The sequence below is a fragment of the Nasonia vitripennis genome, chromosome 2, assembly GCF_009193385.2.
Source record: "Nasonia vitripennis strain AsymCx chromosome 2, Nvit_psr_1.1, whole genome shotgun sequence".
NCBI classification, from domain to species: Eukaryota; Metazoa; Arthropoda; class Insecta; order Hymenoptera; family Pteromalidae; genus Nasonia; species Nasonia vitripennis.
Window position 1 is genome coordinate 20,015,011 of NC_045758.1, and position 27,490 is coordinate 20,042,500.

A 27,490-nucleotide genomic window follows, 5' to 3' on the forward strand; every position below is an offset into this window, starting at 1 on the left:
TGATTCTTCTAAAATGATCACGAGGATTAGAAGTATTAAGGACGATTAGAATGTAATTGAAGTTATAAAATTTTATCGCTTTTAATTTTCAGCTATTAGCAGGGTAGGTGGTGCACTTCGTGGTTTTTGGTGTCTAAGTGTAAAAATTATTCAAGGGCGGTGTTCAGGTGTGCAGGGTGGCCGATGACGAGGTCTTAGTAGTTCGCACCGTGGTTTTTGGTGTCTAGGTGTAGAAATAATTCAAGGGTGGTGTATATCAGAACAATCAGTCATTTCATGTTAGTTAGACAAAAGTTTAGTTTTACAAAAAGATTTTTTCATAAAAGTACTCTGGCTTGTTTGTAGAAACTTAAATTTTGAACGAATTCACAGTATTTAAAAATTATAAAAACCCGATTGAAAAAAGTTTTCCTAGAAGCGAAGCCTGATTCACCAAAAATTAACTTTCCGTCCGTGCGCTGCAGTACATGATGTTCATAAGAAGTGACCTTATAATACAGATCATACTTGATTCAACCAACTTTTTCAGTCAAATTTACTATATATATATATATATATATATATATATATATATATATATATATATATATATTAAATATACTATATTCTACATGATTACCATCTATATGCATCTTAAGACATACTTTTGTAGACCAATAAAGGTAGAAACTGACATTTCTTCACAACGCGTAGACTAAATTCTTGAAAAAATAAACTTTTTACACTTGCTTCTATTAAATACTTGTCCCATGACATTTTATGTTTAATATACTATATTCTAAGCCATCACTTAGCATATGTATATATAAATAAATAAATATATATAAGAAGCGGGAGTATCAAAAGAATCTTATTAAGAGAATAGAAACTAACAGTATGGAAAATGCCCCCGCGAAATGTACAGAGGGATTTACGCCATCAGAAAGAGTTTTAGGAATAGGACGCAATTGATGAATGATGAAAACGGGGACCTCGTAACAAATGACAATGAATTACTGGTGCTGTGGAAAAATTATTTCGATAAATTATTAAACGTGCACGAAAATAGCGAAGAATTATGGGACGAAATTCGCACTGCTGAACTCAACGTGGAGGAACCGAGCTACCAAGAAGTAGTGGTCGCGATTAAAAAACAACAGAGCAGCGGGAAACCCTACTGAAAAATCTCACTTGAAAATTACTTGAGATCTCACTTGAGATCTCAAGTGATAATCATGCCAAAATCTCAAGTGATTCTCAAGTGATTCTTAAGTGATTCTCAAGTGATTCTCAAGTGATTCTTAAGTGATTCTCAAGAGATTCTCAAGAGATTTTCAAGTTGAATTGTGAGTAAAAGTTTATTTTCTAAATCTGGGTTATCTTGAATTATATCTTTAAAAAATAAATAGAGACTTGTTGTAACGATTGAACGGACTCTCTGATTGGCTATCCTTTTCGCGCGCGTTCTCTACAATTTTTATTCTGAATTTCTAGACTTAAAAAGATAAAATTTAAAAGTAAAGATCAATCAAAATGCGCGTCTGAAGTCGCTAAATTGATAGAAAAAAAAGAATAGGTACAACAAACAAGTCACGTAGAAAAATATCTATTTTTATGTTGGAAATATTATAAAATTTGAACGTAAGAGTTTCTTTTAATTAAGCATTTGTTAGCGTTTGGTTTTTCCTCTCGTTTCTACAATGAAAGCTTAAACTAGCAGTGGAATTCTGAATGCAAATATCTTTTGGATCTTGAGCTAAATTTTTGTATCTGTTAGATGTATCTAAGAAATCGCCATGTAAACCTGCAGAAAATACATAAATTTATTTCTGTAAATACGATATAATTAATATATAATGCATGCATTTATCTTACTTAAATATAGATTTAATTTTCTAGGACTGAATATTTCTATAGGCACTGAACCAAAAGTTTTCTGTTTCAATTTAGATATATCTAAGCATCTTTGAGTTAAAATTTTTTTGGTTCACAAAACTGTCCCCAAATCTCTTAAGAAGCCATTTCGTCGTCTGCTTTTCATGATTCGCCATGATTTTTGTCCAACTCTAACAGATTCACCCAGATATACCTTTGAAAATTAAGAACATTTTATAAAAAATGTTTATTAAACATTATCTGCTAACTAACAAATGCATAAATTTATGAAACTGAAAAAAATCATAGGATCTATCGTATATTTTTAAACTTATGTGATAAATCATATGAAGAATCGTGTGGTGATTTTGAGTTAAGTGATATTTCACGTGAAACCTTGTTCATCTTATTTTTTCATTTTTTCGTTTTTCAGCTTCACAAGTGCATTAAAACTTCAAGCTTTAATTAATCTATTATTTAATTAAGGAGAGCTTGTATATCATTTGTCATATGAAATAAAGCAAAGAATTGTATCTTTTTTCATACCTTATTTCTAACAATCTCGTATCGTTCGTGTCTTTTGGGAATCACAGAGTACAAATTGTATCTCAATTTTTCATACTTTTTGTATAATTTTGGTTTGTACTGCTCAAGCATTGGTACAGCAGAGTCTGCTTTTTATAATAGAAATTATACATTTTTGTAGCATAATCTTTTATACGAATCATATAATAATTAGAATTATAAATTAAAAAAATTATTTACCTTCGCTTGCTGCAGAAACTTCCAAATCTTGATTATCATCTTGCGGACCTTCTGACTCAGGATACTGTCCAGGCTGTTCAATAGATTTGGATCTTGATGCGTCCGAGAAAGTGGACCTGATCTATTTCCTGATATTTCCGTAGGCTTCTCTTGAGTTCTAGAACGTAGACCTGGTCTTTTTCCTGATATTTCCGTAGGCTTTTGTTGAGTTCGAGAACGTGGACCTGACCTTTTAATTTGACCATTTGTAGCTGATTGTTTTGAAATACTTTTATCATGCCTTGTTCCTTTTAAAGAATCTTCTGACGAACGTGAAAGAGATCTCGCAGGCAAACCTCCTGGTGAGTCTGGTAGCGGAGTCCTTGAACGTGATCGTTCTGGAGTTTCAACTGTATCCAGATTTTTCAAAAACGAACGCGCACTTCTTAAAGACCCCAATGGTGAATTCGAAGAAATCCTTCGTCTTGATCCTCGTGAATTTACCGGTAACAAAAGCGAAGAAGTCTTCGAAAGTGAACCTTCTTCAGGCAATACTGCCAAACCCGAAGCATTCCTAGAATGTGAACCTCCTGGAAGCAAATCTTTTATAGAGCTTGCTAGCGAAAACGAATGTCCTGGAAATCCTTTTTGCGAACGTATCTGATTTTTCGGATGCGAATCTTCTGAAGAACTAGCAATTTCCGAACCCAGCGGGATTTGTGAATCAGAAACACATGGCATCTGGTTATTTGATTTTGACAGTTTCAGATTCATTCACTTGAGACCCTGCCAATATCGGTGACAGCTGCGAGATCGGTAAAACTAAACTTTTATCTCTAACTAACAACGAAATATGTTGACAAACTTTCGGTTGCGAAATGTGCTGACTAATTGCTGTGATTTTGAAAACCCTGAAAGTCGTTTTACATACTTATTAAAATAAAAGACTATGAAATAAAAGAAAACTCGCTCCGCGCAAAATCGCACGTACTCGTCTGTGTACGTACTGCTTAACCTGTGTATCGCTACACTCGGAAGCTAACCGGGCGGTGCAAAAATAGTACATACGTGTGACCTAAGTGGCACTTTATTACACGGCGCGTAGTTAGCGCCCGAGCGTAGCGAGCTACGCTCGGGCGATAACGTCCAAACGGGGGTGAAACTACTTTGCAGCACTAGTATCATAATATACTATGACAAAAATAACATGATCAAGTGGCGTGGTAGCGCCACGAAGGCGAGTTTGAGAAGCAGACGAAGCCGCGGCGCCCGTGACACTATTTACTTCTATATTGGTGTTCGGATTTTTCATGATACAGAAAAAAATGCTTATCGTTACTGTTCGTGAGTTTTTTTGGCTTATTAGTATCTTTTCTAAATTAAACTATGATTTCCAACAAAAATATTAGTGAAAAGGCTGCTTATTTTACTGACATATTTGTCATGTATCGCGCAAAAAATTGGTCGAAATCCTCACGCGATTTTTTTCAGTTGGGATGATAACCACGCGATATTTGAATGATTATCACGTAACTATGTCACAATTTTTTTCGTATTTTATCATTACTAAAAAATTATTTTTTATAAATATATTACGTATAAAGCCTACTAAAAAAATTGCGTTATTACTCGCGCGATTATTCCCGCGATTAATCACGCTTTTTTTCAGTAGGGTATGATAAATCATTTAAATATCTTAACTTATTAGATCCGATTCAAAAGGTAATAAGTTTTAATCGGAATTCTGAATCGGAAATCACCCAATTGAAACCAATTTAATCGCTTAAAATCTATTTAATCTGATTATAAATTTTGGTCGGTTGTAATCGGATTTTAATTACTTGTATTTTTAAATAAAATTACATATTTATTAAAAAATACAATTGATTGAATCAGATTAAAACAGACTAATATTTATAATCAGGTTGAATAGATTTTAATCGATTAAATTGGTTTTTATTGCATAATTTCTGATTAAGAATTCTGATTTAAACCTATTACTTTTTAAATCGAATTTAATGAGTTATTATTACCAGACTTATTATTCTATTTTGATTTTTCGTATAGAGATTTTCATATTATTTATAAATCGTATTTCATCAAACCCTAATAGAAAAAATGAAATTTAAATTTATTATTCAAGTTGATTGGACATCTTATTTAACTTTCTCTGATAGGGTAGAAGAGGAAATAATTAACTGTGCAAAATTATGCCAAACAATGCCAAACAATGCCAAATCGTCTTGTAAGAATAATTATATATATGCGCGCGTATGTGTGTGGTTTATTGCTTGAAAAATATATATCCAAACATAAATACGATTTTAACCTTACAATTGTTGTGGTTAATTTTTGGAGGTTATTTAGTTAATCTGATTACTTGCACGGAGCGAGTTCAAACATATAATTAATTTATAAATTAACCTGCTTGGTCAGTTCGTTGCCGAGAAGATGGTACGTACAGATTTAGGTGAGAAATTTCGAGAAATATACTCGTTATATGAATTTGAAAATCTTTCTATTCTTTTTTTAGGTGTCGAACAAATAGGTAACGAAATATAATGTTCCAATTTACGTCTAGTTTTATCTTTTTGAAATTTTATTTCTGTGAAATTTAAAATGAGAAATATATATATAAGTAATCTAAATGCTTTCAAATTAGTTACATTGTGAAGCTAGTAACTAAAAAGATTGACGGTTCAGAATTCACTCAAATTTTGTAGGTTATTAGTTAAAAAACAGAAAGTTAAAGTGCCTTAAGATAAAAATACGGTGACTATAAGCATAGTAATAAATAAATAAATAAAATTTTAAAAATGTACACATTACTTCAAAAAATGAGTCAAATCAGCTTCCGTCTAAAGCTTTTAATTAATAATTATGATTATGATAAATACAACTGCTTATAAAATAATGTTATGTGTATTTATTAAAGGAGTACTAACTACTGAAAATTAATTGATCGTTCAGAAGAACGAAGTTTATACTTATCCATTGTTCTTTGCGAGTTAACTTTTTGTACTATATTCTTGATTATTTTACCATTTTGCTAAAAATAAAAAGATTTATTATTACCATAGAATGTAGAATAAAGTATACAAAATATTCACTAAATAAAATATAAATTTACTGGTTCCACTTTGCTGTTTTCATCACATAGTTTTCCATTTTTATCACTAAAAGTTAATTCCTTTGGGAGAATCAATCTCTTAGATTTATTTGCAGCTCTTGTTCTAGCGTCAGCTTCCAATAAAATCCAATATCCAATAAAATGTCAGAATGTGAAATAGCAAAAAAAATCCTTGTAGATGGCAATTGCTTATTTGGTTGCTTTTCGTATTTTTTGTTCTACTTCTTTTCAAAATGTTCTGAAGTATAAGTGTAAACATTTTCAAAAGGATTCAATATTTTACTGAATGGGAATGGGAAAAAGTGGGAATTTTGCGAAACCATACACCAACTATTTATAGATTTTAAAACTCGTGAGATTAATTCAAATATGTCTGAACGGAAGCACAGGAAAGGTCCGGTAGGCGGTAATGTATCAGAACCCTTCACGATACGCGATGGTTTAAAACAAGGGGGTGGGCTCTCTACGGTGCTTTTCAACTTAATGTTAGAGTATGTCATTAGAAAAATGCAGGTTAGCCAGCTGGGCGCAACGCTTAATGGAACAACGCAGATACTAGGCTACGCAGATGATTTGGATATATCGGGGGATTGTAGGGAAACGGTAGCAAGAAATGCGGAAATCCTCATAAAAGCGGCAGAGTATACAGGGTTAGAAGTGAGTGAATCAAAAACAAAGTACATGATTGTGGATAAACTAGGCATCTGCAGAGGGGAGGGAGATCTCAGAGTTGGGAATTTTACTTTTGAAAAGGTTAGCGAATTCAGGTATCTAGGTACGACCATAAATGATATAAATAAAAGACTCCATTCGGGTAATGCTTGCTTTTACGTCGTGAATAATTTACTTAAGTCGAGGCTGTTGTCTAAAAACATTAAAATAAGAATATACAGGACTATAATACTGCCGGTGGATCTGTACGGGTGCGAAACGTGGGCTCTGACTAAGCAGGTGGACAACCGTTTTAGGGTATTTGAAAATATAGTCTTGCGAAAAATATACGGGTCAAAGAAAGATGAGGATACCGGGGAATGGAGGAGACTACACAATGATGAGTTACACAATCTGTATGCGTCACCAAATATTAACAGAATAATAAAATCACGTAGATTGGGATGGGCAGGGCACGTAGCGAGAATGGGGGACGACCCTACAGCAGCGCGTGTCATGAAGGGCAGGCCGATGGTAACGCGACCTCTAGGTAGACCTAGGCGCAGATGGGAGGACAACGTAAAAGCGGATCTAGTAGAAATAGGACGGGTGGGTGTCGATCGGAGGAGTGCATCTTGGATGGGGTTGACACAAGATAGGGCAGCGTGGAAGGCTTGCGTAGATGAGACGATGAACTTACGAGTTCCAAATGCCACTTAAATATATATATATATATATATATATATATATATATATATATATATATATATATATATATATATATATTGAATATACTATATTCTACACTACGCCTAGATTGAATTTTTGAAATAACCTTATATTAAATATCATAAGTACTTGCTTGAAGTCCAACTTTTTTCAGTCAAACTCACTCTATATATTAAATATACTATATTTTACACTAAGCCTAGACTAAATTTTTGAAAATAACTTTTCCACTTTTTGTATTAGTCTGAAATCTGAACTTCGTAAACATTTACTCTTACGTGAATTGAAAATTTGAACTCATAGTTTATATCTTTATTGTTTTAAGGCTTGCAAGTTTATTTATTTGCCGCTCCAATAGTTTCTGATTGACATGAGTGAGTCAAAAAAATGCAAATTAATAACTACGTGTGTTTCAAGATTTGATAATTATTATGTATTTGAACCAAGGCAAATAAATTTCGATTGAGCTTAATATAGATTTTACTTTATTGTTAAGGATAAAACTTGGTCCAAGGATCTCGGCAATAATTTGAAGTCGAACACACAATTAGAAGAAAACAATATTATAGGTTGAATCTTTATTTATAACGTAACCACAAATGAGTAGCAGCCTGTATCGCGACCAACAACTCACACCAAGGGTCAGAGTGCATCTGACTGCCGTCGATCCTTCATCGATCTGGATCGCCACTGCCCCCCACCTATACTAATCGCCGCCTAATACGCCGCTGATGGCTGTCGAGGCGCTGCGAGGAGAAAGAGAGAGAGAGAGAGAGAGAACTTGTCGCGCGCGAACCTTTAAATTGTACGCGTAACACCTTACATGTAAAGGGCCGTCGCCACGTCGCCTCGCTCCTCAGCCGAGAACGTGCCACGGCCCGCCTTTCGGCTTCTCCGTGCAACGTGGGACCCTCAAAGCAATGGAGCAAGCTCCCTTTGGGGTCGAAACAGCCTAAGGGTGCCAAGTCACCCCTAGCTGGGGGCCAGAAGCCATAGAACCTCCAAAGTGGTTCCGCGCTATGGGAGCTCGGCCAATGCGCGCGCCCGTCTTTATCGTCGTTCACTGTATAATACGCGCTACCCCGTTCTCTCTCTCTCTCTCTCTCTCTCTCTCTCTCTCTCTCTCTCTCTCTGTCCGCTCCCCCCGTCGCGACCTCACGATACATATCTGTATTCTATCCATAATATTTATTATTAACTAAACAATTCAGTGACGTGCGGTACAGAGCAGGATGATAGGGTAGAGTGAGGTTGAGATTTATAACTCCTTTATTTATATAGTAATAAGTAGTGGCGTAGAGCCTTTATTCACTTTATTGAATAAAGAAATGAATATAGCAATTTACGAACTTCGCTGGATGATTAGTCCGCTAATGGACAGGATCCACAAGGGAACTTATTCTGATCAAGTATTGACCGGGTACGTATTAGCCCTTGGTGAGAGGTGACCTGAAAGGTGTGAATACAAACGATAGCGCTATGCTGTGCTCGTACACGTCATGCTCTCCTTGACAATGACCGACCTTCCTAGTTGTAATAATGAGAATCATGATAGTATGAGTATGTTTGTAACGATGAAGATTAAGCCCGCGAAAAGGTTGTGTGAAAACGAAATTTATCAATAATCTAATAATAACACGTTGCCTGCGACACAAGCTTACGCCTGGTATTCAACAGGTCTTGCACGGCTTTAATTTTAAATTTATTAATATGGGTCTGAAACGCGATAATGTCCCGAAACGAAAAAGATATTGATTTTTACACTGGTCTAAAAAAAAGAATTACGTATATGAGTAAGGTACATGCACGTGGGTGACAGGTACTAGGTATTAAGATGCAAATTGATTAGTGTGAAATAATTAGTCATGTGAAATCACGATGCGTCCTGGGATAACCGAGTGGGACTTGACGTAGCCAGCCCACTCGGACGGCGTATAGCGGTATTTTTATATCCCTTAGGAGGCAGATTAGTTATGTTAAATTTTGTGCCGAGTTTCTCCAAGATTGGAGAAACTCCCCGGATCAGTCTACTGGAGATATCCCCGGGTGCACTATTTAGTATAAAATAATTTAAAAGGTGCACTTTATACACTCTATTCCTTGCTCGTGCTCGGTTCGTCGCACCTCTGGAACATTAACGTGCATCGATGCGTGTGAGACACATGTTGGCTACGGACTCGTACTGAATTAATGTCGATAGCTTGGAGATAGTATGTGTTCTGACTGCGGCGCCTCGCGTCGCGAGCACGCTACGGCGGAGACGTGCGCGACCAAGTAAACTCAGTAACGCGTTTGCATGTACGCAACTTTATTACTGAGTTTTATTGCGCGCAAAAGCGCCCGAAGAAAGCCGAGCGGCACAAGCCTACGGGTGTTAGAGAGAGAGAGAGAGAGAGAGAGAGAAAAGGAAGCGAGAAAGTGGGCGTGTCCCCATCGCCGAGCACTCGTCATGTAGCTCGCGGCTCACCTTCGTAACTAGTAAAATTAAAATATAAGGCGCCTGCCCCGGATTTTAGGCGCAAGAGTGTACGAAGTACCCTCGGCTCCCTTCTCCAGCACTGGTGCTTAGATACTGCCGTTGCAGGCTCTTTCATGTTTTTTCTCTTACTTCCTTTGACCTCTTTCCTGATTAAACCTTCTCTTTCCTCTGTCTTCGTGAATCTTGTAATCCTTTTACTTTCTTACCGCTCCTTTTTATTAAAAGCACTTGCATCATCACAATATATTATTGCAGAGCCCGTATCCTGTAAGCCTGTGTACTGTTGAGGCTTGTCTTTGTCGACCGCTACTTTGTTATGTCATCCACAAAATTTGTGCTACGCTGCTGTGGCTGACAGCAGCAAGTCACTTATATTGCTTTCATCACCATGTATATATATATATATACATATATATATATATATATATATACAGGGTGGGCCATTTTAGTCAAACCAGTCTAATAACTCCTAAATTAAGCCATGAACAGAAAAATTGTTTAGATGAAAGTTGTCCAGGATCAAGGGGGACATCTTTTTGTGCAATTAGTTTTGACCTCGAACTCAAATTTCAAGGTCATTTGAAGGTCAAATTTTTTTTTAAATAGGAACCCCTATTTTTGATAGCAGATTCGGAAAGAACAGGAAATTTTACGTCCGAAACGTCCGAAAATCAACATCCTCTAAAAGCTCTGGCAGTCGATCTCTGAGCAATGCCAAATAGCTATTCTGGTTAACATTTTGACCGAAAAAATATGGCCCAATCAGGTAACCATTAATGATCCCACACCACACCATTAAACTCCATCGGTTTTGATGGTCAATAGCCCTGTACCAGTGGGGATTTACAGGTGACCAGTAGTGACTATTGTGCCTATTTAATTGACCATCACTGCGAAATATAACCTCGTCAGAAAACATAACAAATCTGAAAAAATCTGGATCATTTTGTAAAACTCCTAAAGCCCACTGGCAAAAGTTAATACGCATTAGAAAATGGCGTGGCCTCAGCTCATGAACTAATCTTATATGGTAATCGTGATAGTGGAGATTATTGAGAATTCTCAATGCTGTTCTTCGTGGATTTCTCTTTCAATTTGTCGACTACTAATTTGTGGATTGAGATGAACAGCTGCTAAGGCGGCTATATCATTAGGATCATTTTCGTTGTATTCGTGGTGTCTGCGTTGACGACGAAATGTCCATCACGAGCTCTTCGAAGTAATCTGAGTAATGTGTCGTGAGTAGGACGCCTTCTTAAAGGAAAGCGTTCAGCGTAGAGTCGCACCGCGGCTCTGGCATTGTTTTGGGTTTCGCCTAAGATCATTATCATATCAACAATTTCATTGGATTGATAATCGCCCATGTTGAAAATTTTGTTTATAATAAGAAAAACTATTTTATTTACATTCACTCTTTATTGAAATTGAAACTAAACCAAAATAAGAAAGTGACAACAAAAAAAGGAGGAATTTTCAAACTGTATAATTTTTAAATCAAATTTATAACTTCTTATTTTCTTACGTTAAGACATTGTGATTTAAATTGAAGACAGCGTGAGAACAATCGTTACAATTCATATTAGATTAAAGAAATTCAACTTAAAAAAAAACATCTAAACTGGAAGTGATGCACTTTGGCAAATACAATTATTAAAAATTTTTTTTAATATTACAAAAGCAAAATGCTGTTTAATATTTTATCTTAAATAATGTATTTTTTAACATCCTACCTTTATTGTTTAACCATTTTTTACGGTTTTGACACGTTAAACTTTTACTTGACTCTGCTTCGACCGTGAATGAATTGACAACATTGATTTTTAACGTTCCATTTCCCACTCCCATTAAGAACTCAGATATTTAAAATTATCATGTTTACTTCAAAATTTACTTTTGACCACTAAAAATTTGTTAACGAATGTTAAACAAGCATCCTAATGAGAGGCAAGGGGACTCACAGTAAACAAGCACCCCAATGAGAGACAAGGGGACTCACGTTAAAAAAGCACCCCAAATGGAACATAATCCTAATACGTCCACGTTGTTGTTCCTGGGTAGCGCTGAAATTTGGGAATTATTTTGTTTTCAAGGTAAATATTTTCATGGACATTGTCACATTGGGTTTGAATATTCATCATAAAAGTACATTAACTACGATTATTCTATCAGAAAATGCGATTAAATAGCAATTACAGTATTTCTTAACATTTGACCTTGGAATGACCTTGTGAAGGTTATGAAAAATATTTTGAAATACCGTTTCGGACGTAAAATTTCCTGTTCTTTCCGAATCTGCTATCAAAAATAGGGGTTCCTATTTAAAAAAAAAATTTGACCTTCAAATGACCTTGAAATTTGAGTTCAAGGTCAAAACTAATTGCACAAAAAGATGTCCCCCTTGATTCTGAACAACTTTCATCTGAACAATTTTTCTGTTCATGGCTTAATTTAGGAGTTATTAGACTGGTTTGATTAAATAGCGCACCCTGTGTGTATATATATATATATATATATATATATATATATTAGGGTACATTGAATTTTCGTACGCACTTTGGCGACTCGTAATACTTAGTGCGGAAATTTTAGTAGTTATATCAAATAGTCTGTCAAATTTGGGCGCGTAAAGTCAATTAAGATGAACATTTTCGCTTAACATTTTTTTTTAAATACTTTAAACAAATTTAAGAGAAAAATACATTTTTTTGTAAAATGCATTCCTTTTTGTTGATAAATTATTGAAGTTTCGGAAATTTAAGCTGAAAATATTAAATTCAACACTTTTTCAAGAACATTTTTCTCTTAAATTTGTATGAAGAATCAAAAAATAATTTTTTCAAACGTAAATTTTGTCATTTTGAAAAATTCATTATTCTTGGCGACCTTAGACAGAGCGGAAGTAATTTACCTTATGCGCCCAAATTTTACGGACGTTCTATTTGATATAACTACTAAAATTTCCGCACTATTACAAGGCGCCAAATTGCCAATACATTTAATATTTACATATTACTTAAAATCTTGAATTAGTGAACTTATTATTATACTCTTGCGTCCACTAAACACTTATATATGTATAGATAATAACATACATATACAACTAGCGCATGGAAACACAAAGTCTAAAATGATAAAACTTTATTCTTACTTGCATTGAACCTAACACTATATATGCCACCCATCTCTCTCTCTGTCTCTCTCTCTCTCTCTCTCTCTCTCTCTCTCTCTTGCGCTGATGGCTCTCTCTCTCCCTCTCTCTCTCTCTCTCTCTCTCTCTGGCGCTGTTGGTAAGCTAAGCACGCACTCTATTTCGCTCTGTGCAATAATACTAGTTATTAATATACTTTTCACTCTCTCGAGTAACCTTTTACAGCGGAAGAGTCTTTCCAACGGCTCCTAAGCGTCAGCCAAAAAAACTGCAATCTTTTTGCAATTTTTAAGAGCCGGGAAGGATTTCCGCAAAAAGTTGTGCTACATAAGCTCAATCATCCAGAGACGTGCTCTACTATCGTTGTGCTCCGCCAATCTCCGACTCAGTCATCCGCATCGTACCTGCAAGGCACAAGTTCAGTATTTTTAATCAGTACAGTGTTGTGAGTGGAGTGAAATCGTGCAGTGCGGTGTTTATAGACTACGAGAGCAGCTATAGCTATAGCTATATCTCTATCTCTCTCTATTCGTCACAACGTTGCCAGTCGTTGTCGTCGCTAAGCCGGAACTTTATTTTTCTGACACCAGAGGGTAGCACTCTCCGAGCCAGCGAAATGAAGTATAGTACAGCAGCTCCACCGCCAGGTGGCCCCGACACGGCGTACGCAAACACGCACCCAAAAGAGCGTCCTGAAGGCTCTTATACAGAGACTACTCTGGCCACTGCACACCACGGCGCTCTTCACCTTATTTCTTGCACCACTTGTCGACTGAGCCTAATTACCTCCCGTAGATAACGTCGATTGCGTCATTTGTTTTAAACACTATGTTGAAACCTGAGGGAGATGACGAACAACTGTTGGTGCATACATCGTGCAAGACTTGCACTGATGTCATTGCTTTGCGTAATCCGCGCAAATGCGACAAACGTGGCTGGTACTACCATCCTAAGTGTACGCCTATTCAGACAATTAAGGAAGGTGGCAAGACTATACAAGTCTGCAAGAACTGCTTGGTAGCTGCTAATAAAACTCCACGCAGCACCTCTACCTCTTCTCCATCTTCACGAAGCAGCAGCCCTCTGCCTCAACAACAAACACGCTACAGGAAACCGGTTTCTGCACCACCATCTGCACCACCATCGCGCTCTTCTAGTCCATCACGTAAAGAAGATCCTGTGCTCAACAAAATACTGGACAAGCTAAATAAACTTAACAACATAGAGAAGCAGCAGAACGCAATGAATAACCAGCTTTCTGAGAGCAAGAGTTTTCTGGAGAAGAGAATGACAGCCATTGAGAAGTCCCTGGAGCCGCTGAAGGAGATACCGGCGCTGATTAACCGTGTAACGGTGGTGGAAGGGGATGTGGCTGCTTTGAGGGCTGAGCAGGAGGAGATTAAAGCTAAGCTTGAACAACTGCTGGCGAGTGGCGCTGGCTCTTCTTCTTCGTCTCCATCGAATGCTCCGGCGCTGTATACCGAGACCATCCAGCAGCTCCGTGAAACCAACACAAGAATCCAGGCACAATTGGATGGCGTGGTGTCGTCCCAGGCAAAGCTCTCTGCAGAATTGGTCATAACCGGCCTGACCTTTTCGGAGACGACATCCTTAAGGCACCTTGCCTATGCAGCTCTTCGGCCCTTGGACGCTGAGCTAACGGAGAGAGACATTATCTCTGTGCGACCCCTGGGAAGGGTGAGAGTAGCCCGCAATGACACTGCGGACGCTTCTGATGAAGGCCCTGGAGCAGTCAGGTTGCCGCTCTCAGTCTCACTATCCAGGACGCTCATGCACTCGCTCATCTCTGCTAAAATCAAGATTCGGAAGCTACATACTACGCAGCTGTCTAGCGAATTGCTGCATAAGGCCCGCGTTGCACTACCGCTTCCGGATTCGTTCATCAACGTCAACGAATGGTTGCCGTCTGATGTCCTTCGGCTCCGCAAAACTGTAAGGGAGGCTGCAAGAGAGCACGGCTGCACCACGTTTGTGAGGGATGGTCGAATATACATCAAGCTAAAGAAGGAGGATCGTGCTGTGAAGATTGCGTCGGATGAAGATCTGAAAATTTTTTTAGGCTCGATCACAGCCAACTGAAGTACACACCCCTTATTCCACGTAGATCACCATCATCTGAATCGTCCACCATAACTTCAATCACTCCTAAGGTAACTCTGTCTGAGGGTCTAAGAGTCTGCCATTTCAATGCGAACTCTCTTACGGGTCACATTGAGATGGTCAGGCTCTTCTTGTCCACTCGTCCCCTCTTTCACGTGACTGTTTTTATGCACAACTATTCCACAAAGGTCATTATGGGTGATTTCAACGCTGACCAACTCTCCTCATCCGAAGATGCCAAGTTCATCAAGGCCTATATTGAGGAAAACTCCTTATTGTCGGTCCCTTATGGTGCCACGCACCATAAACAGGACTCCGACACCTGGCTTGACCTCTGCTTAATTGATGAGCAGGATCGCCTGCTATCACACTACAAGACTGATACTCCTTTCATCAACGGACATGACCTAATCACTGCCACTCTCGACGTATAGATCCCACGCTACATACTTAAAGCATACTCTTACAGAAACTACAAGGAAATCTGTGCCGAGAAGCTAATGGACTTCCTTGGCCCATGTGACTGGTCATCTCTCGCTACGTCATCACTCGACGAATGCATCACCCTTCTTAACGCTAACTTAACGAACACCATAAATCATCTCGCCCCATTACGGACTGTTACTCCAAGACGTAAACGTCACCCGTGGTATACCATGGCTCTTCGTGACCTCTTGACTGAACGGGACAGACTTTACAGAAGGTTTCACAGAACTCGTCTACCTTGTGATCTATATTATTATAGAGTAGCAAGGGACGACGCTCACTGACAGGTTGAGGAGGCCAGGCTGAATTATTATTATTCACGCCTATCAACCCTAACTGATGTCGCTGAGATCTGGAGAGAGCTTGAGAACCTGGGAATCACCACCTCTAAAGCACCATCACCTTCTCACTTCTCTACAGATGACCTCAACAAACACTTTAGTTCCATCTCAAATGATCCACTGGCTCCTGCAGTTGAGGTTTTACTGCGTACCCTCGAGAGTCTAAACTTCCCTGAGCATTTCAACTTTAAGGTTATTACAGAATCGGACGTTTTGGCTGCTGTGTCGCTCTTCCACGCCCAGGCCAGAGGCACTATCCGTACTCGCTCCTTTACTATGTCGCATTTTCAACCTGTCCTTAAGTGAGTCACGCTTCCCCTCTGCCTGGAAGATGTCGCTGGTGCGAGCACTGAACAAGGTCAGTTCACCAACAGCCCTGACTGACTACCGGCCAATTTCTCTCCTCTGTTTTTTATCAAAGGCGCTGGAGTGGCTGGTGCATAGGCAAGTCTCGGAATATCTTGAATCAAGACTACTCATTGACAACCTACAAACAGGCTTCCACACCGGTCACAGCACACAGTCTGGCTTAATTAAGCTGACTAATAATGTCAGGCTTGGCATAAACAAAAAGAAAGTCACGCTTCTGTTTCTATTTGATTTCAGCAAGGCGTTTGATACGGTGTGTCACGTCAGGCTCCTGAGAAAGCTATCCTTTTTCGGGTTCTCCAAGCAGGTCATCCGCTGGCTTGCATCTTACCTTACGGGAAGAAAGCAGGCCGTTATTGGTGACAACGACGAGCTCTCCACCTTCCGGCCCCTGAACACTGGTGTCCCGCAGGTATCGGTTCTAGGTCCCCTACTATTCGCGTTGTACACTAATGACATTGGTTTTTGCCTGGATTCAGATGTGTCCCATCTAATCTATGCGGATGACTTGCAAATATACAGCCAATGCCACCTTGAGGAGCTCGATTCTCGTTCTGACAAGATGAGAGCTAATGCCGAAAGGATAATGGGCTGGGCTGCACAAAATCACCTTAAACTTAATGTCCTGAAAACTAAGGCAATCGTCCTGGGCTCCCCCTACTACATTAATGTTTTACCAACTGTTGCTAACACCTACATCAACATGGGGGAGCCCGGGTCGACTATGAATCATCCGTGCGCAATCTGGGGTTGGTGCTTGACTCCAAACTAACGTGAAAAAAGCACGTTACACAACTATGCAAACGTGCTCACTCATTAATGTATAGGCTTTACTTTTTCAGGAAAAGTACCAATCTCAGGTTGCGTAAACATCTCGTGCAAGCACTCCTATTTCCAATCATCGACTACTGCTCATTGGTATACTGTGACCTGACCCAAGAACTTGACACAAAACTCCAGAGACTCGTAGACACGGGAATTCGATACATCTATGATGTAAGGAGGGATGAGCACATCACCCCCTACAGGCGTGAACTGCAATGGCTTACAACTGCCGGACGTAGAAAGTACTTTGCAGCCTGTTTTCTACGAAAACTGTTTAACACAGCTGTGCCTTCCTACATCTTGGCCTTTTTTGACTTTCACGTAGCGCACATGCCTGTGAGGGGGGAGGTGACGCCTCTGGACATCCCGACTTTCAAGACGGAGACGCTGAAGGGTTCATTCCATATAAGCGCCTCATACCTCTGGAACTCGCTACCATCACGCCTTCGCAACACTAAATCCATGTCACACTTCAAACAATTAGCTAAAGAATATTTTTATGCACTTGAAAACTCATAATCATCTCACAAACTATATATATCATTTCACATTCACTCTATATATATCATCTCACACACACAGACACACACACACACACACACAAATTATAACTTGTTTTACTTTATACTGTTATTTTGATTTGTACAACACAATGTACAGAAATAAAACTTATTTAATCTAATCTAATATCTATCTCTCTCTCTCTCTCTCTCTCTCTCTCTCTCTCTCTCTCTCTCTCTCTCTCTCTCTCTCTCTCTCTCTCTTGCTGGAGAGGGAATACACGTAGTGATACCGATCCGTATTTCACCTGCCGTTTTACACTGTGTTGATATACTTACGTGCATCTTTTTTACGCAACGCGCGAGTGATCATCGTTCTGGACTGTCTGACATATTAATTATCATCTAAATCGCTGTATCTGTGCATTATTTAAGTTTTTTACCGCAGTCGTGTGCTAGTTTAACTAATTTCGATATCTGATGATAAGTAGATATGGGCCGACGCAAGAGGCGCCGCAACTAGGCCAACTCAAGTTTAGATAAATCAGCTGATGAGTCGGATGCGGACTGTAACTTCGAGACCGGCACAGCTCCGCCGTGCATTCTGCCTTCCGTGCTGCTGTCGACCGAGGACATCGATATTTTAAATAAGGACCTCCGCGTGAATTGCGAAGACTTTATCACCCTGCTAGGAACTGAAAAATATAATCCAAGGCGCAACAAGATGAGCACCGCTTTATCTGCGGTATGCGACGCGTATCGCGGAGTGACTAACGCGTATCTCTACAAGCTTGGTATGGAAAGCATCGCGAAAGTGTGTGTCGATTCGATCGATAAGGCGTGTAAGCGTATGCAAGAAACATGTGATTCCCTTGTTGGTGCGCCGAGGTCCAATCTTCCGCAGTCATCTACGCAAGTACCGCAGCTCTCCTATGCCAGTGTCACTAGCCACTCCAATTCGGCAGCACGTAAAATCCTAGTCGACCAAGGCAAGCCCATCAATATAGTCAGAGCCAAACGCATCACCGTAAGCCCGTGCGAGGAGTCGAAAGCCAAGTTCCCTAATTCGCAGGCAACGCGCACAGCACTTTACAACGCTGTAAATCCCGCTGCCCTGCAATTAAGAGTCAAACGCGTCATTCCTCTAAGGGATTCTTCATCGGTCATGGTGGAAGGCGACTCACTCGAGCCTCTTCTCAGCTGCAAAGCGCTCTTAGATGCCGGCCTCGTAGCATCCTCCGACTCAAAACTTAGCCCACGAGTTGTGATCCATGGCATTCCTGTTGAATACGCGAAAGAGGACATCGAAACATTCGTCAGCCAAAATTTTCCAACCATCACTGCTAGCCGTTTCAAGGTTGACTATCTGTATCCTGCAGGTAGCAAGAAGTTTAGATCCTGCGTAGTCCAGATAGACCCTGAGTGCCGAGAACTCTTTTTCCGACAGGACAAAGTGAGCATCGGATGGCAACTCTGCCGTTTCGCAGATCATATCTCCATTCTTCAATGCTATAAATGTCTACAGTTCGGTCACAAAGCAGCAAAATGTGAGAACGACCCTGTTTGCGGTAATTGCACGCAAGCTCATTTAACAAGCACGTGTAATAATAAGAAACATCTCTGCTGCGCGAACTGCAAGAAGAGCAATCTCGGCGACTCCCACTCGGCCTTCGACAAGGGTAAATGTACGACACTGCGCACAAAACTCGAGCGAAAATCCTTGCGCATCGACTATGGCGACTAAAGTCCCATCCTCTGATCAACGCAGCTTGACATTTGGCCACATCAACGTACACTCTCTACTTGCTCACCGCCAGGATATACACGACCTCATCCTGCGCTCTAAACCTCTTGCTTTTGGCATAAGCGAATCGTTTCTGCAACCAAGCGATTCTTCTGCTCGAGAACAAATTCCCGGATACACGTTCTTCAGACACGACAGACTCGGGAAGCGTTGCGGTGGAGTGGCCCTTTACGGCCATAACTCTGCTCGCTGCAAAATTGTGCATAAATCCGCACGTCCTTTGACTTATTGCAAGGCACCGGAGTTGCTAGCCGAGATTACCTTGGCCTTGCGCCTCAAGTTCCTTTGCGTCGTGGTCTACAGCCCTCCCATGGTAGGGTATTGGCGCTACGTCGAGGAGGCCGTCCTCAACTGCAATTCACCGCACTGCCAGCTTCTTCTCATGAGGGACGTGAATATAGAATGGCACGGTAACTGAGCAAGCCGCAATATCCTCGAGCAATCTCTTCGCACCTTGGGCCTCGTACCTGCACCCTTCGGCAAAACCCACAACCTCGACCAGTCTGAGTCGACAATCGACTACATCTGCATCCCACAAGCTTGTAGGGACGTTTCTCACTGGCAACTCCATCTGCCTTGGATATCTGCGCACGACGCCCTGTTTGTCTCTTTTCCAATCAGCACCAACGACACTCCGAAGAACACAACATCAACGCGGCGCTGCTACAAAAACTTTGATATCCACGCTTTGTGGGAGAATCTGCGCGAGGTAAATTGGTCTGTCATTACCATAATAGACGACCTAGACGAGCGTGTGCGTCTTTTTACCGCAACTATCCTGAGCCTCTACAATTCTTACGCACCCTTGCGCACTTTCGCCTCTAAACGTCAGCCCTCGCCATGGCTAACACCTGAATTACGCGAACTTCGCAACGCACGTAACAAGGCTGGGCATAAACTCAAATATAACAAGAGCAGGAAAAACAAAGACGAGTACAAGGCGCTCCGTAAGAAAGTGAAAATTGAATTTAACAGAGCATCCATGGCCTACTACAGTAAGAAGATCAGCAACTGTCGAAATTGTAAGGAAATTTGGGAGATCATAAGCAAATTGGGACTGCGCGGCAAGGACAAGTCGGACATTCAACTTCCGGTTTCAGTCGACGCACTGAATCGCTTCTTCGTAGGCTCCAACACGCCAGAAATTCTGCACGACCTCCGCCCAACGGCCAGAATATCACCGGACGATTACTTTTATTTTAGATACGTCACAGCCCAAGAAATTCTCCAAACGCTTAGTGCATCCCGGTCAAACGCAGTAGGACCGGACGGTCTGCAGGCGAGTATGTTGAAGGACTGCTCTTTGGCAATCCTCCCGGTGCTCATGAATATCTTTGACGCCTCGCTACAGTTCGGCATCTTCCCGGATTGCTGGAAAACAGCAACTGTCAGACTGATTCCAAAAGTGCGCGATCCTTTAGACGCTAGTGACCTTCGCCCGATAAGTATCCTCTCTCCGGCCGCCAAACTGTTTGAGGCAGATGCGCTGAATCAGATTAACGACTATCTAACCAGCAGAAATCTGTTAAATCCTCTTCAATCGGGTTTTCAAAAGGGTTTTAGCACCCACATCGCTCTCATTTCCGTCAGTGATGATGTACGCCACGCAATCGATGAGCGCAAGGTCACTTTGTTGGTCTCGATCGATCAGACCAAGGCTTTTGATCTAGTCAACATCCCCCTGGTCGCCGAAAAGCTTCGCTTCTTCGGATTCTCGGACTCGGCATGTGCTTGGGTGCGCTCATATCTCTCTAAACGCACGCAAATTGTCACCTCTAGCTCCGGCGAATCTTCTTCGCCGCTGTCGAGAACCTCCGGCGTCCCGCAAGGCTCGCTTCCAGGGCCTCTATTTTTCTCTATGTACATCGACGACATGCCTGATGTTTGCGGCGATTGCAGTTATCACCTTTACGCGGATGATTTTTGCATTTATGCGCACGGTTCTGCTCGCGATGCGCCTTATATCATCAAACGGATCAACACAGCCCTCACCAGTGTCGTCTCCTGGGCAAAAGCAAACGGACTTCGTATTAACGGCAAAAAAACCAAAGCCACCTGGTTCGGCTCGCGCGGCTTCGAGGCAAGGCTAAATCAACAGAACTTGCCTCCTATCGTGGTGGACGGGCAGAACATCCAATCCTGTGAATCGGTCAAGTTGCTAGATATTACTCTTGATAGCTGCCTAACCTTGAGAGAACAATGCACCCTCACGGCCAGGAAATGTTTCGCGGCTCTCTCTCTTGCCTCAGGAAAAACGCATTCTTTCTTCCTCGCAAAACAAAACTTTTACTTGTGAAAACTCAAAGAGTGTCTGCCCTTCATCCTCGAGTCTCTCCGATACATTCTAGATTCATTCCTTCGATCAGGGATTCTTCCTACTTCATGGAAGAGAACACTCGTGAGGCTTCTTCCGAAGAAATCGGTGGCTGTTTCCTTTGTCAACTATCGGCCGATTAGTATCCTTTCTGCTCTATCGGAAATTCTGGAATCGTTGGCTCTTCAGCAAATCTCTGAATTCGTTGAGAATAACAAATTACTCGAAAAGTTTCAGTCGGATTTCAGAAGGAGTTACAGCACCCGCGCAGCACTTATTTGCGTAGAAGACGAATTCAGAGAGGCTATTAATGATAGTTGCATCTCGCTTCCAATCGGCATTGATTTTTCTAGTGCCTTTGATCTTATACAGATCCCAGCTGTTCTAGTCAACAAACTCGATCTTACCGATAGGACTCAGGTAGTTGCTTTTCCTGGAGGCAAGCGCTTGCCGCCTTGCACTCGTCTTTCTGGGCTTCCACAGGGTAGTCTTCTCGGTCCTCCTTTCTTCGCGCTGGCAATTAATGATCTACCGGGTGCCCTTAAACACTCGAAGCACCATTTATACGCGGATAATCTTGTCATATATGTAAGCGATAGAATGTGCGATGCAGGAGAAATAGTCTCGAGAATAATTAATGATTTAGAGAACATCTCAAAGTGGCCTTGTCATCAATGCAGGAAAAACACAGGCAGTCTCGACTCTACGTTATCCTGGCGTACACAGTGTACTTTAATACGAATATGCGTAAATTGCTGATTATGAAAAAAAAACGAGTTGTCTTGAAATATATTCGCTTAGAGACGGTTACTCAAGCTCGGAGACAATTCGTGCCGTCGGCTGCAGTAGCCTAATCAGTTCTGACTGGAAAACTGTCGCGAGGTCCGAGCAGAGGTGATTGTATGAGCGTCTTCGCACACTAAGAGAGGCGGGAGAGCGAATTCGCGTATAAGACTTTCTACTCTACGCGCGATCGAGTACGCGGCGTGAACACGAGTGATAGCGTATAGGCAATTTCTTCGCACATACTCACACAGATTCGTTATGCAGTTATACAAATTCTTAAAATTCACAAAACTTCATCTCATTTCTTGCCAATTCACGTAATTGAAATTATATCCAATACGCAAGAAATTATGAAAATCAACAAATTGATTGACGTACACGTGAAAGGGTAAAAATTCTGTACTGTGTTGGGTGGTAAGGGCAACGTTGCGTGGAGCAGCAGTTCGATCGGTAAGGCTCGTTCCTAATCCAAGTTTCCCGATGGAGCTTCGCCGTGGCGAGTTACTTTATCGGCTCAGCAGTCGTACGAGCGTCAGATATCCGGCGAAACTTTCCTAATACTTGTATCGGCTGTTGGCGATGTGCCGAGATAGCTGATGGCGACTCAATTAGCCGCGCGCCAAGCTTCAGCTTCATGCACGTGCTTTCGCGGAGCTGTTACGTGAATAACGTTTGGAATTTTCCTCGCTCATCTGCTCTGCTTCAAGCTTCTCTATTCTCGTCGTAGATAGCGGATTGACAGAAAACATCACGATTATAACGTATCGTCTCTTTTTACCATCGACGTATTTTGTGTAATATATAGAACCGTAACTGTCGTGAGTTTCGATGTTCGTAATACGATTATTCGACTGATTGTTAGTGCTTCCAGCTCAATTTAGAAGGTGCCAAATACGCACAATTACCGACTTTAGTAAGTAGAAGCGCACCAACTCTGGTCAGACCGCAGCGCGGCGGCAAGTATAGGAAGTTGTACGCCTACTTCTACCGTAGACCTATGTATCTTCGCTTATTCCTATATGATAGTTCGTTGCGCAGCTTGTGGAAGCAAAAATATTCTATTCGTAATGTATTTGCACTGCACAAAATGAGGATCGGATAAATATTCGGTTTCGCAAACCACAGTAGAATCCAAATCCCGAATCTCGGCGCGATTAGGACGAAAGAAGGCAGGCAGTATACAAACGATGTGCAAACGAAAATCAATCAGCGCATAATGAGGAAGATTCCAGAGCAGCTTTCTCTCCCGTGCGCTTAAATCTGAAATCTGGGAGGTATATCGGGACCGGAAGCAAAAGCTGCTAGAGTATAACTTAGACAGCTTTCACACGAAAAGAGCTTCAGGCAAATTGCTTGGGCTAACAATTTCGGGCTATTCTTTCAAAAAATAAACCCGACTCAATATAACTCACTGGGAATTATATGCGATTTTCATATCTGCCGTTCATCAGGTCACGACGACTTTCAAGCGAGCATCTGAAGATATCAGTGCATCAGCGCAAGGGCCATCGTGTCGATTGCGACTCTTCAGATGTAATGTCTCCTCTCCTATGAATAAAAGGGCTTCGATTAAAAAAGAAATTCCTCTGAAGAAAAGAAACAATGACTGGCACTTGAAAAGTTTTTACCGTCACGTAAATGCAGCTGCAAACCGAAAGATCTATAGTTATTGAAGAAGAAGAGCTAGCACCAGTTTGTCCGTCGACGGGTCGTTCCTGAAACATTTTTGTACGGCTATCCCGCGCACACGCGGAGCAGGGCAGCTCTCTTTTGGCCCTTGAGAGCAGTGAACAGAAAGCGGCGAGTCCGCTGAGCTTGTTCGCAATTAAAAGTTCCCCAAGCAACCTCTACACTACCTCTACGGCGAGAGAGCGCCGAAGCGAGCGCGTGCGTTAGTGGGACAGGGCGCTGCAAACGCGTTGAATATTCAGCAGGATCCTCATCACGCGTTATCGAGTTGGTCCTCGGTGATGACATTTTTTGTTTGGCTCGAGCTCCAAGCAATTGCTTATCAATTTATCAAACAATGCTAGGTGTCGCATGATCACCGCGTCTCATTGCAACTGCACGAAAGAAGCGTTTCTATACCACTGATGCTGCATTTATCAAGCCCCGTTCGCACTGCCCTCGTAAGTTGCAGCAATTGCACTCTTTACACCGCGACGAATTCAGCTCGCTCAGCTCTCGATTACAAGACAAACAATAAGCTGTAGCGTCTGAATAGGAGGTGCGTTTGTCATGTTTGCGCTGCACGCGATTCCGCATATGCCGAAGCCTCCTGCCTCTCAGTACTCCTCTCCCGAGAATGGCCGAGCAAACATCATCGTCCGCTGAGCCGTGCATTTTTTTTTTCATACGCCGGCCAGCTGATCGACGAGTCGAAGATCGAGGATCAAGCCCCTCGCAGCAGTAAATAGGTTATTAGACTTGCTAGCGATGCGGGTCTCGGACAATCGCACGTGCCTCGCACCGAGTAAGTGTAACGCTCGCATTAGAGCCGATTTACAAATCGCACACTGAGAAAAGTTTAGGGCAACTGCTGTCCTAGCTAGTACGGCTACTCTCCCAAACGCATCGGAAGAGTCGTCCTTTCATTTCGGGCAACTGCTGCACCCAAAAAGACAACAGTTGCCTCGGAGTAGCGCTACTGTCGCACGAAAAGCGGGAGACGACTGTTCGCTTCGGTTCGGGGATCACTGCACAACCTCACAAAAGTGACTTGAATGGATTTGATCAGCGCACATCACGATGGATTCTTTCTTCAAAAAATATGCAGATATGGTCAAATTCCAGGCAATGTTTGAGTGTAAGTGCATTAATAAACTTTTTGGTTATTAATTTTGTTTTATTTTATAAAAACGTTTCGTTATGTTAATGCACGTGCGCGTAACCACGGACTATTCCTGCACATGCAGATTTATTAAAGTATGCTATAAAAAACTTAAATCAATTATATATAGAATTTTATCAAAATTTAAAGCCAAAATTTCTCCTAATGGTTCACTACCCAAAAATTTTATTAGATAATGGGCCTATAGTTAAATTTTGGGACATGCGATTCGAAGCCTTTCATCAATGTATAAAGGCAAATGCTACTTCGTCGAATAACAAAATTAACTTGCTAAAAACAATTGCTATAAACCATTCATTGAAATGGTGTGAAACGGCGAACACTTTAAAAGCTGAAAAACAAATTATATTTCATACAGTGATAAAAAGTAGTATAAGAAAACAGTATTTTTGCGAAAAACTAAAAACCGAACAATATATTCTTTATGGTAAAGTTGAAATTTATAGCATTCATTATGAAGTAGGAAATTTTATTGTAACAAGTTTAAAAAGTATTGAAAAAGAATTCGGAAAAATATTATCTATTATAGTATGTGAAAATAACGAAATTTTCTTTGAATTAAGTTTTTTTGAAGAAATTATTTTTGACGACCGTATTCATGCATCAATAAAGTCCAAAATTTTCATAGACTTTATGACATCTAATTTACCAACAGTTTATAATTTTATATTGTTTTACTTTATTTTTACCTTTCTAATAATTATAAATAACTAATAACAAATATATAATACAAATATTATCATATACATTATTTGTTGAGAGTATATGTGTGGACCGATCTATATTTGACTTTATAAGCACGCTAGTGTCTTTATTTTAGAACAGGTGTAGTACTTATAGATGGAGCGACAGTTCTCTCGCATTTTGGGGCACCAGAGCTCCCAAAATCGGGGCTGCTACTCTCTCAATAGAAAGTACAACAGTTGTACTCAAAGAATGCAATAGTTGCCCTAAACTTTTCTCAGTGCATATTTGTGCGGGTGTCGGAGAAAGAATAGCAGCTCGCAGGGATGCGCAGTGGCGCCAGTCGGGCTGCGTGTCTCGCGAGCAAGCAGCGTGGCCTATGGCATAGAGCTTGCGCGCTACAGCCCGTTCAACACACGTACACGCGGGCGCGTGGACAAGAAGCGGAGGTGTTAAGTGTACGTTGCTCTCGCGAGCATGAACCGTGGGTGGGGGGGGGGGGGGGGCAGGCGTTGCTGACTGTAGCGAGAGGCGAGCCTCGGCGGCCTCATCAGTTAGGCTTGCAGTCCCGAGCGACGAGCATCCTCTGTTACGCAACGTACTTGCTCGCGTGTGCCATGACAACGGCCTGAGTCGCATCCATCGAAGGAGTTTTTGGGTAAGAATTCGTGCACCGCCACTGCAACAAGCCGTCAGCGATATTTCCGATCTAGTGCTGGCCGCTTTCTCTGCCGTTTGCCAACTTTCCTCGCAGCCTCCGGATAAACAAGAAAGCGGTACTCCCATTATAGCCAGCTTCGCAGCCCCTGCAGATATATACCCGACAAGTTTCAGCTCGACTATTAGTTGCGTTCGGATATCTTAGCGAATTGGCGGTTTCTTTTCTAAAACGCACGTGGGCAGCTAATTATTTGCAACTGCTTGCCGCTAAGCTTTTCATAAATGCCCGACATACGTGCTGTATCGGCCGATTCATTCATATATTGATCTTCAGAGCGCGTCGCGTATATTTCGAACATCAGCCATAATTGACCTACTATTGTCGAATGCAAGTACAACGAGCTTGCCTCGTCCACTGATCTCGATTCCTACTCACTGCTCCTGCGATTATAAACAGTAAAAACTGTTAGATCAGCTTCATATCGAGTTAGCATGCGAAGCTGGAAAATAATACTTCGAGAGGAAAAAGCCGGCCTCATAAAATTCGTATATTGCCCATTGGAATTTGTCGGCGGCGCCCACCGCAGCTGCTACTATTATCTCTATCATTATTTTTCCCTCTGCCCCCACCCCCATTGAGTATAGGCGCGGATCCTTTCATTGTCGCACGACGGTCACTCGTACGCAAATATTACGAAGCTGCTCGCAGCAGACGACACGTCCTGCGCAACGAGCACGCGAGCTTCGCTCTCTCTCTCTCTCTCTCTCTCTCTCTCTCTCTCTCTCTCTCTCTCTCTCTCTCTCTCTCTCTCTCTCTCTCTCTCTCTCTCTCTCTCTCTCTCTCTCTCTTGAAAACTCATAATCATCTCACAAACACTTACACTCCTCCACTCTATATATATCGTTTCACATTCACTCTATATATATCATCTCTACACACACACAAATTATAACTGGTTTTACTTTATACTGTTATTTTGAATTGTACAACACAATGTACAGAAATAAAACTTA

At 41.1% G+C, this 27,490-nt stretch overlaps 2 protein-coding genes across 7 annotated transcripts in view; one reads left to right on the forward strand and one right to left on the reverse strand.

The window, feature by feature from the left end:
• The window catches only part of LOC100114533 (GTPase-activating Rap/Ran-GAP domain-like protein 3), a 282,814-nt gene that overhangs the window by 46,699 nt on the left and 208,625 nt on the right, over positions 1-27,490 (forward strand). For 5 of the 6 annotated variants that reach the window (XM_032596355.1, XM_032596356.1, XM_032596354.1 and 2 more), the window contains exon 1: positions 26,348-26,474. The exons of the other annotated variant lie outside the window; for it this stretch is intronic. The gene's annotated coding sequence lies outside the window, so the exon portion shown is untranslated. Of the gene's footprint in view, positions 1-26,347; positions 26,475-27,490 lie in introns of those variants that run through there. 6 annotated transcript variants of the gene reach the window in all.
• On the reverse strand, positions 1,999-9,478 carry LOC103317498. Its single transcript, XM_031923084.2, has 7 exons — positions 9,199-9,478; positions 5,729-5,966; positions 5,544-5,647; positions 5,023-5,203; positions 2,620-3,509; positions 2,401-2,525; positions 1,999-2,068 (listed from the first exon to the last, which is right to left on the reverse strand). Exons 5-6 carry the CDS (start codon positions 3,370-3,372, stop codon positions 2,463-2,465), a joined length of 816 nt encoding a protein of 271 aa, XP_031778944.1. The 5' UTR covers positions 3,373-3,509; positions 5,023-5,203; positions 5,544-5,647; positions 5,729-5,966; positions 9,199-9,478; the 3' UTR covers positions 1,999-2,068; positions 2,401-2,462.

What these genes read in the sequence shown, in the direction of transcription:
- LOC103317498 (XM_031923084.2), bottom strand. Translation starts at nt 3,372, where the DNA reads ATGAATCTGAAACTGTCAAAATCAAATAACCAGATGCCATGTGTTTCT. An exon ending in AGTTTCTGCAGCAAGCGAAG is followed by an intron (nt 2,526 to 2,619) that starts GTAAATAATTTT and finishes TATAAAAAGCAG; the next exon opens with ACTCTGCTGTACCAATGCTT.